Here is a 13,566-nt window from a genome sequence, read left to right as displayed (position 1 = left end):
GAACAGTTATTTTTTCTGCTTACAGAATTAGTTTACTTCTGTTGTAAAAAAAAGTCCAAACAACGCAGAGAAACATCACAGAGAGAATGTGAGACCCTTCATAATCCTGTTGCATAGAGATAAAGGCTATTAGACGTTTAGTGTGAAGGCTTAGTGATTTTGAGGGCAACTAAAAGATTGAAATTGTAAAATTATCTATATATCACCCCCCTGGTTTCATGTTTGCATTTTATCTGCTAGTCTTGTCCACACTTATGCATATTTTACATTGTCTGCTTTTACCATTTAACATAGATTATGAACATGTTCCTTAGGTCTTTGTAGTTTTTATCATTCTAGTTGCTTTCTACTCCAGCCTGTGAATTACCATAATTCACTAAGTCATGCTTGTCCTGTTCGACATTTTGGTTATTTCCGATTTTATACTAATTCCTTGCTGTTTCAACCTAAACTGAATTTTATGTAGGGCCGGAAGAGAGAGTCATGACTAAAAGACTTTTTTTCCCCCTCTTTCATTGTTTAACATTTGTTGGGTTATCTATATTTGAGCAGACTCCTGGAAGCGACATGATTCCTTTTTTTCTTTAGACTAAGTCCTGAAACCGTCTCATCCCCAACCTGAAGATGGTAATAGTCAAGATCGCAGTTACCATTTACTGAGTGTTTTGAGCATGGCCTGCGATAAGCATAAGCGCTCTGCTGGATCTTCATTTCATCCTTGCAACAATCTTAGCCAAACCCTCCTTCCCACGTATGCCAGTGTAACCTTCTGAAACACCTCTTGCCTGTGTCAATGCAAAACAGGCAACGTGGCACGATAGTTAGGAGTGTCAAATAAAAAACAAATCTGATTGTAAAGGGGAAAAGACTTTGCAGTAGGGGCAAGGGGACTTGCATTAGGGAGAAGCTCTGTGTGGTCTGCAGGGCCTCAAGGCTTAGCCAAAAGGGTTTTCCTTTTATAGGGGGGAGTTCATGGGGCTGGGAAGGAGGGAAACCTAGCCCAAGTTGGGTTAACAAAATGATTACTGCAGTCAAGCTAATTAACATATCCATAACCTCACGGAGTTAGTTCTTTGTGTGTGTGGTGAGAACACTTGAGATCTACTGTCTTAGCAACTTTCAAGTGTACGATACAGTGTTTTTAACTACGGTCACCGTGCTGTACCGGCATTTCACTCCCATTGATCAGTGGGGTCAAGCTGTTCAGCTAACCATGAGGAGGCAAAAAATGGGAATCTGGAGGGTCAGTGCCTAGCCTTGTCTTAGGTAAACAAGAGAGACATCTGTGAATCGAATTCACATGGGGAAGGGTGTTTCTTTGCAGTCAACCATTTCCCGGAACACGGAAGCAGACATTCCCGAACCATTACTGTTTTCCAGGGGCACGAGGCTCCGGTCAGATTCAGCCTTGCCAGGAGCACAGGTTTGCAGTGAGTCCTGGGGTGGGAGGCTGGCTGCACCCTCTGCTAGCAAACCTCAGGCATTCACCTAACCTCTTTGAGCTCTGGTCTCCTGAGGTGTAAAATGGGGACGATGATTTCCCTCTTGTAGACTATTAAGGGGATTAGATGAGATAAAGTGGCAACATAATGCCTGGCTCTTGATAGTATTCTGCAGCTCAGAAACCTTCTATTCCCCCTCCTTATATATCATATAAAATCTAGACTCCTGGGACCCCAACCTACCTCTCTAAGTCAATCTCCCTACTCCCTAGAAAACCCACACCCAGTCCCATCTAATACCGTCCCTCCTCTGTATCTTTTACTGTCTCATTCTCCACATCCACTCTTTCTGATTAAGCAGAGGGCTCCAGGAGAGACGGACATGGAACAGGCAGGGAGGAAGGGCTCGCTCTGTCCGGCCACACAGGATAGTCGAATCAACGCCAGCTCTCCGTAAGGAGCCCACCCCCATGACCTCCTCTGCTTGCCCAGTTTTTATTCATTCTTCCTCGCTCACTTTAAGCACTACCTGTCTCCATCTCAGTTCGTAGAATCTACTGTCTGAACACCACGGAGACCATTGCCTGGTATACCCATTGACCATTTATTACGGGCTACTTTCCATTGTTGATTATCTTGCATGTGTGAATCACCATCCCCCAAATAGAGGGTAAACTCCTGGAACACAGAAACCACACCTGTGTTGCTGGGTATCTCCTACCTGCAATGTCTGGCACAGACAGCACTTGGATGATTCGCATGTATAGTTCTACACTTTGCAAGAAGACCGTGGGTATAGCGCTGCTTTAAATAGTTGTTAGGAAAAGGGATCACAGAGACACACAGATTTTTCTTTCCACCCACAAAAGGAACTGGCTGCACTTAGCTCTTTGGCGTGCTGGATTACCGATAAGACGCACAAACTAATAGGTGCTAGATCTATGTGTTTCCGATTCTAGTGAATCTGTATCTGAATTGCTTTCTCTGTATCTGAATGTGGCTGAAATGGCTAGGGGACAACCACTTCCTCTGGGTACCCTTTAAAGGCTCCTTGGACTTCTAGCTGTCGAGCTGCTGTTATAGGGCCTTGACTGTGGCTTTGTCTTTGACTGATCACGCCTTTCTTCTGCTCTTCTCTGGTTGTCTCACATCAATTTCTTTTCTCCCAGCATCTTGTAAGCAAAGTCGACGGAAAATAGAGTTTTCTAGTACTATATTTAGTTGATTGAACCAATATTTCTCCAAAACCTGCATTGTCCTTGAGGAGTGGGGAGGAGTAAAGAAAAAAAAAAAAACCCTACTCTTTTTTTGTAGGTCAGCACCTTCTGTTTTGAGTAGCCAACTGTTAACCTAATATGTTCCAATATAGTAGCTGCACTTTCCTTCTCATTTTGGTTGCTAATATCACTGCTTCATGTCGATTCCAATTAACCTCAATTTTTAGAAGATGTTTTCTGTCCTGAGCACTTTTTTCCCTAAGAAATTCCTATGTAATGTGTTATAGGGTTCAAAGGAAGGGATGATCCATCCAGTTAAGGGGAGGGTACTCAAGGAATTCGTGGAGGAGGAGAAATTATTGCCCTGCCTTTTTCTGGAAATTTCTGGATAAGAAAAAGAGGTTCTTTTTTTTTTTTTTATGTATGTATGTATTTATTTATTTATTTATTTATTATTTGGTTGCACTGGGTCTTAGTTGCGGCAGGTGGGGTCCTTAGTTGTGGCATGCGAACTCTTAACTGCAGCATGCGTGTGGGATCTAGTTCCCTGACCAGGGATTGAACCCAGGCCCCCTGCATTGGGAGCATGGAGTCTTAACCACTGTGCCACCAGGGAAGTCCCAAAAAAGAGACTCATTTTAATGAAATCAGATGACTTTGAAGGTATCTGTGGGCCTTCAAAATCCTCTAGAAGACAAATAATTATTATTTATGTGTTACACTTCTCATAGTTAATGTACCAGTTTTAGGTAGGTTATATTCATGTTACTGAGCTGTTTCTACATGGTGTATACCTTATACCAGAGAAATTCTACCATATAACTTGTATAATAAAATGTGTAGTAGGTTTATACCCATTTTATTAAAATGTTGTATACGGAGGTGGGGTGGGAGAGTGGAGGAAAGGGGCACTGGGTTCCAGACCCAGTTCTGACATGAAGCAGCTGTACAAACTTGACCACAGGCCCTTCCTTACCCTGCCAGGGCCTCTGGGTTCCATCTGGTAAGCCTCTCCAGGCATGCTGCCCTCTCTCTCCGGGCCCGACTCTCTCCCTTGTTCCTCCCCAGATAGCTAAGACTCCTGTTTAGAAGATAAGATAAAAGACCACGAAACTCTTTTAAAAAACTGCCTAAAATGATCGGTTAGGCTGCTCTATGGCCAGGGCAGGGAGAGAGTAATGTGTGCAGGGGCAGGCGGGGAGGGCTTCACAAAGGAGAGAGTCTGAGCTGGACCCGGAGTTTGGAGGAAAGGGGTTTCGTGGTTTGTCTTTAAATTTTTCTATCTCAACAATCTGATCTCAACTCAGTAAATCAGTACTGACAGTAAAGGCCAAGAATATTTCAGTAATGTGTTGTTTGGCTAGAAATCTGATTAGATGTTCCGAACTGATGCCAAGCCACAAAGAGTCCCCAGTTCTATGACACGGCTGACTCATGGATGTGAACGGACTTCCAGCCCTCCAGATGACTGTTTTTGCTTTGACAAGCTTAGGTTTTCTGCATCCATTTATTCCGGTTCTACTTTGTTTTTCCCTGCAGAGATTCTTGGGATATTTTCCATTGAATGATAGAGTTATATCATCAAGTTCCCTTGCAGCATTGCTTCTATTAAATTGGAGGCCTGGACTACCAAAAATTGGTATCCTGTTGTGTTCTGTGTCCCAGGATGTTTTAGCATGTGATTTCTGTCGTGTTTTGAAGCCGTCCCTCTGTTGATTGTCATTCAAATCCTCACCGCTAGAGGAGTGACGGGTGATATCAGGGGATGCTTCTCTTGCAATCTAGTTACTGTTTTACTAGTGGCCCTACATTGTCTTTATCAGCAGATCCCATTTTCCTCTTTAAAAAATTTTTCTCAGTGTTAATTTTCTTTATTCATTATAAAAATTTGGAAAATACAAAATTTCATTCAGGAGAAAATAACAATGACCCAAATTCCAACATGCAGAGTTAGTCACTGTTTGAATTCTGGTTTATTTATTCTGTCTGTGCTTTTATCCTTCTCGAGTACTTCAGTAATCTTAACTTTAAAAATGCAGTTTTTCTTTATAAACAAGTTAACTACTAGATATTAGCTTTCTGTCTATTAACCTTGGGTGCTGTATTAATCAGACTTCTCTTGCAATGCTGGATAACAAAAAACCCCCAAATCTCAGTGGCTTATAATAGTAACATATACTCCGTACTCCTTACGGCCAGGTTGGCTGCAATTTGAGCTTAGCTGGGTCAGCCGACTTAGGCTGGACTCCTGGCTTCATGTCTGGTCTACACATTACTATTTTCGGGCCTTGGCTGAAGGATCACCAACTACCTGGGACAGGGCAACAGAGGGTGGCTGGTGGAAACTTGCCATGCCTCTTAAGACCTCAGCTCGAAGTTGGCGCTTTGCCATTCCACTCACATTCTGTTAATCAAATCAAGTCACTTGCCACACCTGAGGTCTGTAGGGTGGGAAGGATTCTCCTTCCATAGAGGGGCCGTGGTGTGTTAGTTTGCGAGAGCTGCCATAACAAATACCACAGACTGGGTGACTTGAACAACAGAAATTTATTGTCTCACAGTGTTCTGGGTGCTAGAAGTCTGATATCAAGGTGTCAACAGGGTTGATTTCTTCTGAGGCCTCAGTCATGTTGGATGACAGCCCACCCTAATGACTTCATTTAACCTTTAATTTCTCTTTAAAGACCCTATCTCCAAATACAGTCACATTCTGAGGTACTAGGGGTTAGGACTTCAATATATGAATTTTTTTGGGGGGGGGTGGCAGGGACACAATTTAGACCATAATCCTTGGTAAGGGTGGGAAACAAAGGAAGGATTGTAGACAAAGAATACCCTAAGCACTTAACCTCATTGTGGCTTAGCTTTCTCACCATTAAAACAGGGATATGCAAACCTATGTTAGGGGTTTGTTGGGGATTAGATGAGAAAATGCGTGTGAAGCCCCTGGTGGTGAAAGTGGTAGAGCTGGGTGTGGTTCTACCTCAAATGGAAGAACCAAAGTAACCTTCTGGGGCCTCTCTTCCTGGTCTCTCACGTGGGCGAGCTGGGAGTGCATGGAGCTTCTCAGAGTGGCCTGACTTCCACGGAAGCTGTCCGATCAGTAGACTCTTTGTGACGAAGCAAATAAGGCCTTTCGGGTACTCAGACTGTGGCCTTGGTTTTGGGGACACCATGTTTCCACCCATGAGCTATGGCTCTAGCATCCTTTCTTTACCACAGATATTTATAGAAAACCTGTTATGGCTTCTGAGGGCTGTGGGCTTCATATTGGCGTAAGGCATGTCCCTGCTCCCAAGGGACAGCAGCTGAATGCCTGTGGAAAAAATAAGTGAGCCGGGAGGTCAAAGGACAGGGTGTCCCTCGTTCTGCCTCTGTGTTCAAAGCCAACTGCCTTACACTACGTAAATCCCCTTTTGGTTTTCTCCCCTAGAATATTGTGTTAAGGAATGGCTCGGAGACCTTTGAGTCCTGGAGGAAGCCCCCTCTGCCCGTGCACACCCAGTTCTATTTCTTCAATGTCACCAATCCAGAGGAGGTCCTCAGAGGGGAGACCCCTCGGTTGGAAGAAGTGGGGCCCTACACCTACAGGTGAGTCCCGACCCCCTCCCTACCATACCAGCGAGAAAATGGAGCGACCCCCTGCTGTAGCCTGAGCCCCCGTCTCTTCCCACGGGCATCCTCTGTGTGCTGAGTCGGGGGCACATGTTCCGGCTACAGTTGTCTGAAATGCTGCTGGTGTTTGGCACACGTGTGTCAGTGGCTTTGTGGACCTGGCCAGACTCAGCCTGTTATGTTTAGAAACGCAGCTGCTTCCTGCTAAGGTGGCAGAATGTGACTACTGAGCGACGGAGAGCTGCCCTCCGCTCCCTACCCTTTTAAGGTCGTCCTGCGATTTTCTTTGGTGACTTTCAGGGTCTTTTCCTATTTCTCTCCGCCACATCCCTAGTTTTAGACCAGTTCCTAGAATTCATTGTTGGTCTGGAGACAGGACTTTCTGTCTCTTCTTTTTCTTTTTTTTTTTAACTGAGGTATAATTGACTTACAATGTTGTGTTACTTTCTGCTGTACAGCAAAGTGATGCAGTTATACACGTGTATGTACATTCTTTTTTTATATTCTTTTCCATTATGGTTTATCATGGGATAGTGAATATAGTTCTCTTTGCTACACGGTAGGACCTTGTTTTTCTGTCTCTTCATATTCACTCCTTTTCCCACTCCTCCAGAGTACAAGAGATAACCAGGTGGTAGGGTGGGTTAGAGTCTTTGGCAGTGACCGTCAATTCCAAACGCTGGGGGAGTTAGTAGCATTGCTTTAATCATTTTTTTGAAAAGATTAGTAGAGGGAGATGCTGGGAGATCTTATGGTCAAAGTATTTTCCCCACTGTTGCCGTATCCCCGCAACCCGCTAGGACAGTACATTGCCCCACACGCCTCTTTCCAACAAAGTTTCTCCTTACCAAGTTTAAAAAAAAAATAGTAGAGGAAGCAGACAGCGAGATCTTTCTTCTTCAGAACTGCTGCATGGTAAAAATGCCTCACAATTCTATCGTAACCAATTGCTCAATAAATGGTCGCCCCCTGATTCATTTACTGTGCGTCAGCACTGTCCCAGCGCTGGACTTGAGAGATAAAAATCCCGATCCCTGCCTCAGGTGCTCATGGTTTGACTCTGGAGTCGAATGACCTGTTGTGAACCTCACCTCTGCCACTTACTAGTCCTCCGAGCCTCAGTTTCCTTATCTGTAAAGTGGGGATAAAAATAGGACATCCACCATGGGATTGTTATGAGGACTAAGTGAGTCAAGTATGTATAAAGTGCTTAGACTACTGCCTGGCACAGAATTAACGCTAATTAAGTGTTTGATGTTATTCTTAGTCTTAGGGGATTATCTTGGTTCCTTCTGTGGAAATCAGTACCCAGAATTGTAAAGATGAGCTTTATCATTATATAGTAGAATTTTAAAAGATAAACAACACTTGGGTCCTCATTTTCAAAAGCGTTTTTATACCTTTAAAACCTCGAGAAACTCCAGGTACTGGGTAGAACCAGGCCTGCATTTGAGTCTGTCCAGCTTCGTGACAATTAGAAGTTGAGCCAGAATTAGGCTCTGAGCGTCCTGTTTGTTTATTTTGCAGTTTTAACCATTTTTATGGTGATTAAAAAAAAAAAAACCCACATAAGATGTACCATCTTGGGCTTCCCTGGTGACGCAGTGGTTAAGAATCCACCTGCGAATGCAGGGGACACGGGTTCAAGCCCTGGTCCGGGAAGATCCCACATGCTGCGGAGCCACTAAGCCCGTGTGCCACAACTACTGAGTCTGCGAGCCACAACTACTGAAGCCCGCACACCTAGAGCCTGTGCTCTGCAACAAGAGAAGCCACCGCAATGAGAAGCCTGTGCACTGCAACAAAGAGTAGCCTCCACTCTCCACAACTAGAGAAAGCCCGCGTGCAGCAGCGAAGACCCAATGCAGCCAAAAATAAAAGAATAAATAAATTAATTAATTTTTTAAAAATTATTAAGAAAAAAAAGATGTACCATCTTTACCATTTTTAAGTGCAGTTCAGTAGTGTCAAATATATTCACATTGTTGCAAAACAGACCTCCAGAACTTATTCATCTTGCAGATCTGAAACTATATAGCCATTAAATAACTCTTCTTTTCTCCCCACCCTGGGCCCCTAAGAACCAACATTCTACTTTGTTTCTATGAATTTGATTGCTGTAGATATCTCATATAAGTGGAATCATACAGTATTTGTCTTTTTCTGGTTTTGTTTTGTAACTAAATTCCTTCTGGCGAGATGGATGACTTCCTCCCTGCAAGAATAAACTTACCTGAGAACTAAAGAAAACCCCCAACAAACAGTCTTCCCTCTGGGTCTCCTGGGCCTGTTCCTGTCATCATTATCTTCATTGAGAAAAAGACATGGGTTCTAACCACAACCTGAGGAAACCCAGTGTTCCATGAAGACATCTTCTGGGCCATTGTGTCTGCTGCCTTAATATGCTGCTGTAGATGTGGTCATGGGAATAAATAAATCCTAGAAATAAAATAGCGTCCAACTGTTACCATTACTTCCTGCATGTTCCCATCTTAGAGGGACCTAAACTGACTCCTTAGGGAAGCCTGAGAACATCTCACAAGGGTCCTTAACCCTTGATCCATGAATCCCTAAGGAGTCATGGATAGAATTCCAGGTGGTCTGTGACTTGGGGGGAAAAATTACAGTTCATTTTCACTAACCACTCACTAAAATTTAGCATTTCCTTTGAGTATAAATGTAGGCAACAGATCACAGCAGTGTTAGCAGTACCGTGGCTTCACCACTAATGGAAACACAGATATCGTTGTGTCTCATGATAGCGGTTGCTCAAAATATCATTCATGTTCATAAATACTTAAAAATTACAGTAATTGTGGACTTCCCTGGTGGCGCAGTGGTTAAGAATCCGCCTGCCAGTGCAGGGGACACGGGTTCCAGCCCTGGTCCGGGAAGATCCCACATGACGCGGAGCAGCTAAGCCCGTGTGCCACAACTACTGAGCCTGTGCTCTAGAGCCCACGAGCCACAACTACTGAGCCCATGTGCTGCAACTACTGAAGCCTGCGCGCCTAGAGCCTGTGCTCCGCAAGAGAAGCCACCTCAATGAGAAGCTCACGCACCACAACAAAGAGTAGCCCCCGCTCGCCTCAGCTAGAGAAAGCCTGTGTGCAGCAACGAAGACCCAACGCAGGCAAAAAAAAAAATTACAGTAGCTGTTAGACCTGCTGCTACATTTTATTTAAAATGTCAGTAAAGAAACACACATATTGCCATATCACAGATTTTTACAGTGACACCTGTATTTCAGTCATTGGTTTCCTTTGTAATCCTGATATTTTATTTTCTGTATGTAAAGACATTTATCTGAGAAAGGATCTACCAGGCTGCCACAGGGCCGAAGGCACAGCGAAGGTAAGAATTCCAAGAGCAGATCCTGTAGGTTGGAAGGCAGATTGGTCACTCACTGATATTTCATTTTTGCTCCATGAGTTTTCCTGCCTCCGGTTTTCACCCTGCCCTGGTCTCTCCCATTTCACTGCCGCAGTGATTTTCCAAAGCACACAGCTGGCATTTCCTTTCCTTCTCTGCTCAGGGTCCTAGTGACTCTCCCTGTGTGATGTTCAAGGCCTGAGCACCCCAGCTTCTTCTGTATATAAAGCCTCTTTGTTTGATTTTAATTTAAGTTTTTGGCACTCTCAACCTAGAATTTTATTCTCTAACCAGAGCTAATTCTATGCTATAATCAGAACTGTCCAATAGAAATTTAATATGAGTGTCAACTTAAAAAAAAAAAAAACAGGGCTTCCCTGGTGGCGCAGTGATTGGGAGTCCGCCTGCCGATGCAGGGGACGCGGGTTTGTGCCCCAGTCCGGGAAGATCCCACATGCCGCGGAGCGGCTGGGCCCGTGAGCCACGGCCGCTGAGCCTGCGCGTCTGGAGCCTGAGCTCCGCGGCGGGAGAGGCCACAGCAGTGAGAGGCCCGCGTACCACACACACACAAAAAAACGTGCAACATAAGAGCTGTGAGTTGAGTTTATTCTATGTCTTACGGAGGACTATAGCCTAAGAGACAGCCTCTCAGATATCTCTGAGAAACTGTTCTAAAGAGGTAAGGAAGGGGAACTTCCCTGGCAGTCCAGTGGTTAAGACTCCACACTTCCAATGCAGGGGGCACGGGTTGGATCCCTGGTCAGGGAACTAAGATCACATGCCACTAGGTGCAGCAAAAAAAAAAAAAAAAAAAAAAGGTAAGGAAGGAGTCAGAATATATATGAAATTTTTTGCAGGAAAAAGAAACATGTAGTCAAAACATCAAAAGATTACTTCTAATCACAAAAACAGACATCTCAAGTTAATGATTTTAGTGCTTTTCTATGTATGGGAAGATGCAAGAATCTCAGGTCATTGAAATATTTCCTTAGGTATGTACCTTAATTATCTAGGGGCTGGTATCCAAAACCTGTCTTTCTCCATCCTGAATTCCCCTCAGCTCAGTTTTGGTAGGCAACTGCAGGAGCTAATGGCTTGATCCTATAGAACTAAAAGGGCAAGCAACATTTTTTTGTTGTTTACAGTGCCCCACGTTGGTCATAAATTTGACCAAGGCTTGGGAGGCATTTCGTGACCAATTTGTCCCACAGCCCTAGGAATGCTTATTCCTAGGTCAGGCAAGGATCTTAGTGATAGGCCATTCATATGCTGTATCTGGCTTAGGCCCTATTAACCTAACCAACCTAAAATCCTCTGGATCTTCTGTTTTACTACTCTATTATGATCCAGGAAATGTTTTCCCCTTGTTGTTTCTTCCCATATTTAAAGTTGCACTATTACAATTAACTTTATCTGTATATATGTGATCATATATATATGTGTGATCAATTGCCTCAAGATATTTAGCCGTCATTAATTTTGTTGGAGGCCTGGTTACACATCAGGTAATGCAGGATACAACAATCTGATAAAACAGAATATAAGTAAAATAACGAGTAACATTAATAAGATAGTATAGCAGAGAGACAAAACGTATAAATAGTTTGGAAACAACAAAGAGAGAACAAATTAAAACAACAATTAGTATAACTAGTTGTAATCTGGATCTCAATAAGCCATCAAGTCCAGAGGGGAGCCAGTTAGAGAAGCCAAATTCTGGAGAGATTAGGTAGAGAGAAAAAGATAAATGTTTCATCTTCATTTGCAGAGGTATACTTCATCAACTTGCCACATATCATAGTTAGCATAAGAGGAAAGGTTTTCTGGAACACAAAGATTAAAAGCCAGTATATTTCAGAAAAAAATCATAAGATTATAAATCATATTTTTCAGTTCATTCAGTTCCATATAATTAATTCTTGTTGATCTTGATAAACGCATCAGGTTTTCTATTAGAGTTTTATAATTTCTTGCCCAGTTCAGTGGTATGATCTAAAAGTCATCAGAAACCTGTATTTGTCAAAAAGTCCTTTTTATGAATTTTCTTGAAGATTTTCATTTTTGTAAAAGCATCAGAGTAAAACAATGACTCTATAAATAACAAAAGACTTAAAATGGCATGGTTAAAGATTTGATTACAGTGTAGTTGACAAAGCAACTTGGTTATTTCTGTGACAATACAACATTTTAAGGAATAATTAGAATCATAACTGTATAGCACAGAGAATTATAGTCAATATCTTGTAATAACCTATAAAGGATAAAAATCTGAAAAAGAATATATATATATATACACATATATATATATACACACACACACCTAGAAAGAATTTATATACCTATAAAGGATAAGACTTATACACACCTTATAAGTGTGTATAAGATTTATACACACCTATAAAGGATAAGAGTCTGGAAAACAATCTGAAAAAGAACCTATAGAGGATAAGAATCTGAAGAAATCTGAAAAAGAATATATATCAATATGTATATATAGATATATATCTATATATAGCTGAATCACTTTGCTGTACATCTGAAACTGACACAATATTGTAAGTCAACTATACTTCAATAAAAATTAAAAATGTTTAAAACCTTAATTTCTAGTGAAAACTAAGAAGTAAACAATTATGTACTTTTATGTTAGCATTCTGTAGATTGGAAAACTTATAAATACCATTTATGATTTTTAAAAACGTGCCCTTGGGGCTTCCCTGGTGGCATAGTGGTTAAGAATCTGCCTGCCAATACAGGGGACATGGGTTCGAGCCCTGGTCTGGGAAGATCCCACATGCTGCAGAGCAACTAAGCCCATGCACCACAACTACTGAGCCTGTGCTCTAGAGCCCACTAGCCACAACTACTGAACCCACGCACCACAACTCCTGAAGCCTGCGCACCTAGAGCCTATGCTCTGCAACAAGAGAAGCCACCACATTGAGAAGCCCCCCCACCGCAGCGAAGAGTAGCCCCCGCTTGCTGCAACTAGAGGAAGCCTGCGTGCAGCAACGAAGACCCAACGCAGCCAAAAATAAATAAATTTTAAAAATTAAGATCTTTAAAAAATAATTATTAAAAAATAAAAATAAATAAAAACATGCCCTTTTATGGAAAAATTTTCAATGTGACACAAAACATTTATTAATGGTGCTAAATATCTTTAATTTCTCTATAAAAGGAAGCCTATTTTTAGTAATCAGTTTTTCAGTATCTTTATTTGGGAATGATCTAGATATTTAGTACATTTCTATTATTTAACTTAACTTAGCAAAACTCTAAAGTTTCAAGTTACCAAAAATCTGGAGAAACTATTTTTAAGTAGACATACCATAAAACATAATAATTCTTAAACAGTACACTAAATGGCTCTTATCCCATTTATATCTGTTTAACTCATTTGTTTCCAACAATTATATTTAGATTACCCATGAAAATTTCAGGAGACATTAGACCAAGTCAGCCATCATTCCAAGCTATTTTTCTTGCTGATAAATTTTAAAACAGAAATAATATGAACATATTTGACTAGGTTCAATAAAAGTAAGACATGTCTGTATTAATTAACCCAACAAACTTAAACTTTAAACCAAATATTAATATAATATTGAACATTTCCCAGATCACATGAACTTGAAATTCATTTGGGTTAGTTTCTATTACATTCAAAAATATTTAATTTCTAAGTACCTCCTGTAAGTCAGTTAAATAGGGCTCCTTTATAAATTAATATTGATGATACTGTCTGGAGGTAGAGACATATCTATAATGTACACACAGACATATAACAGACATAACCAGAGATCTCATAACTTCATTTTATAACTTAGTCATGAATCAGGTATTACAATATAAACTTACTAGTTTATAAATAACAGTTGATGTAAGTTAAATTTATTTGCTTAGATGACTTAGCCTTT

At 41.6% G+C, this 13,566-nt stretch overlaps 1 protein-coding gene across 1 annotated transcript in view; it reads left to right on the top strand.

Moving 5' to 3' along the window:
- The window catches only part of SCARB2 (scavenger receptor class B member 2), a 69,879-nt gene that overhangs the window by 13,315 nt on the left and 42,998 nt on the right, over positions 1 to 13,566 (top strand). The window contains exon 2 of the mRNA XM_032632246.1: positions 6,093 to 6,250. Within this exon, the coding sequence (XP_032488137.1) occupies positions 6,093 to 6,250 (158 nt within the window). The remainder of the gene's footprint in view (positions 1 to 6,092; positions 6,251 to 13,566) is intronic.

This window comes from Phocoena sinus, chromosome 5, assembly GCF_008692025.1.
Source record: "Phocoena sinus isolate mPhoSin1 chromosome 5, mPhoSin1.pri, whole genome shotgun sequence".
Lineage (NCBI taxonomy): Eukaryota > Metazoa > Chordata > Mammalia > Artiodactyla > Phocoenidae > Phocoena > Phocoena sinus.
Note: the sequence above shows the minus strand (reverse complement) of the source record. Positions and strands in the feature narration are given on the sequence as shown.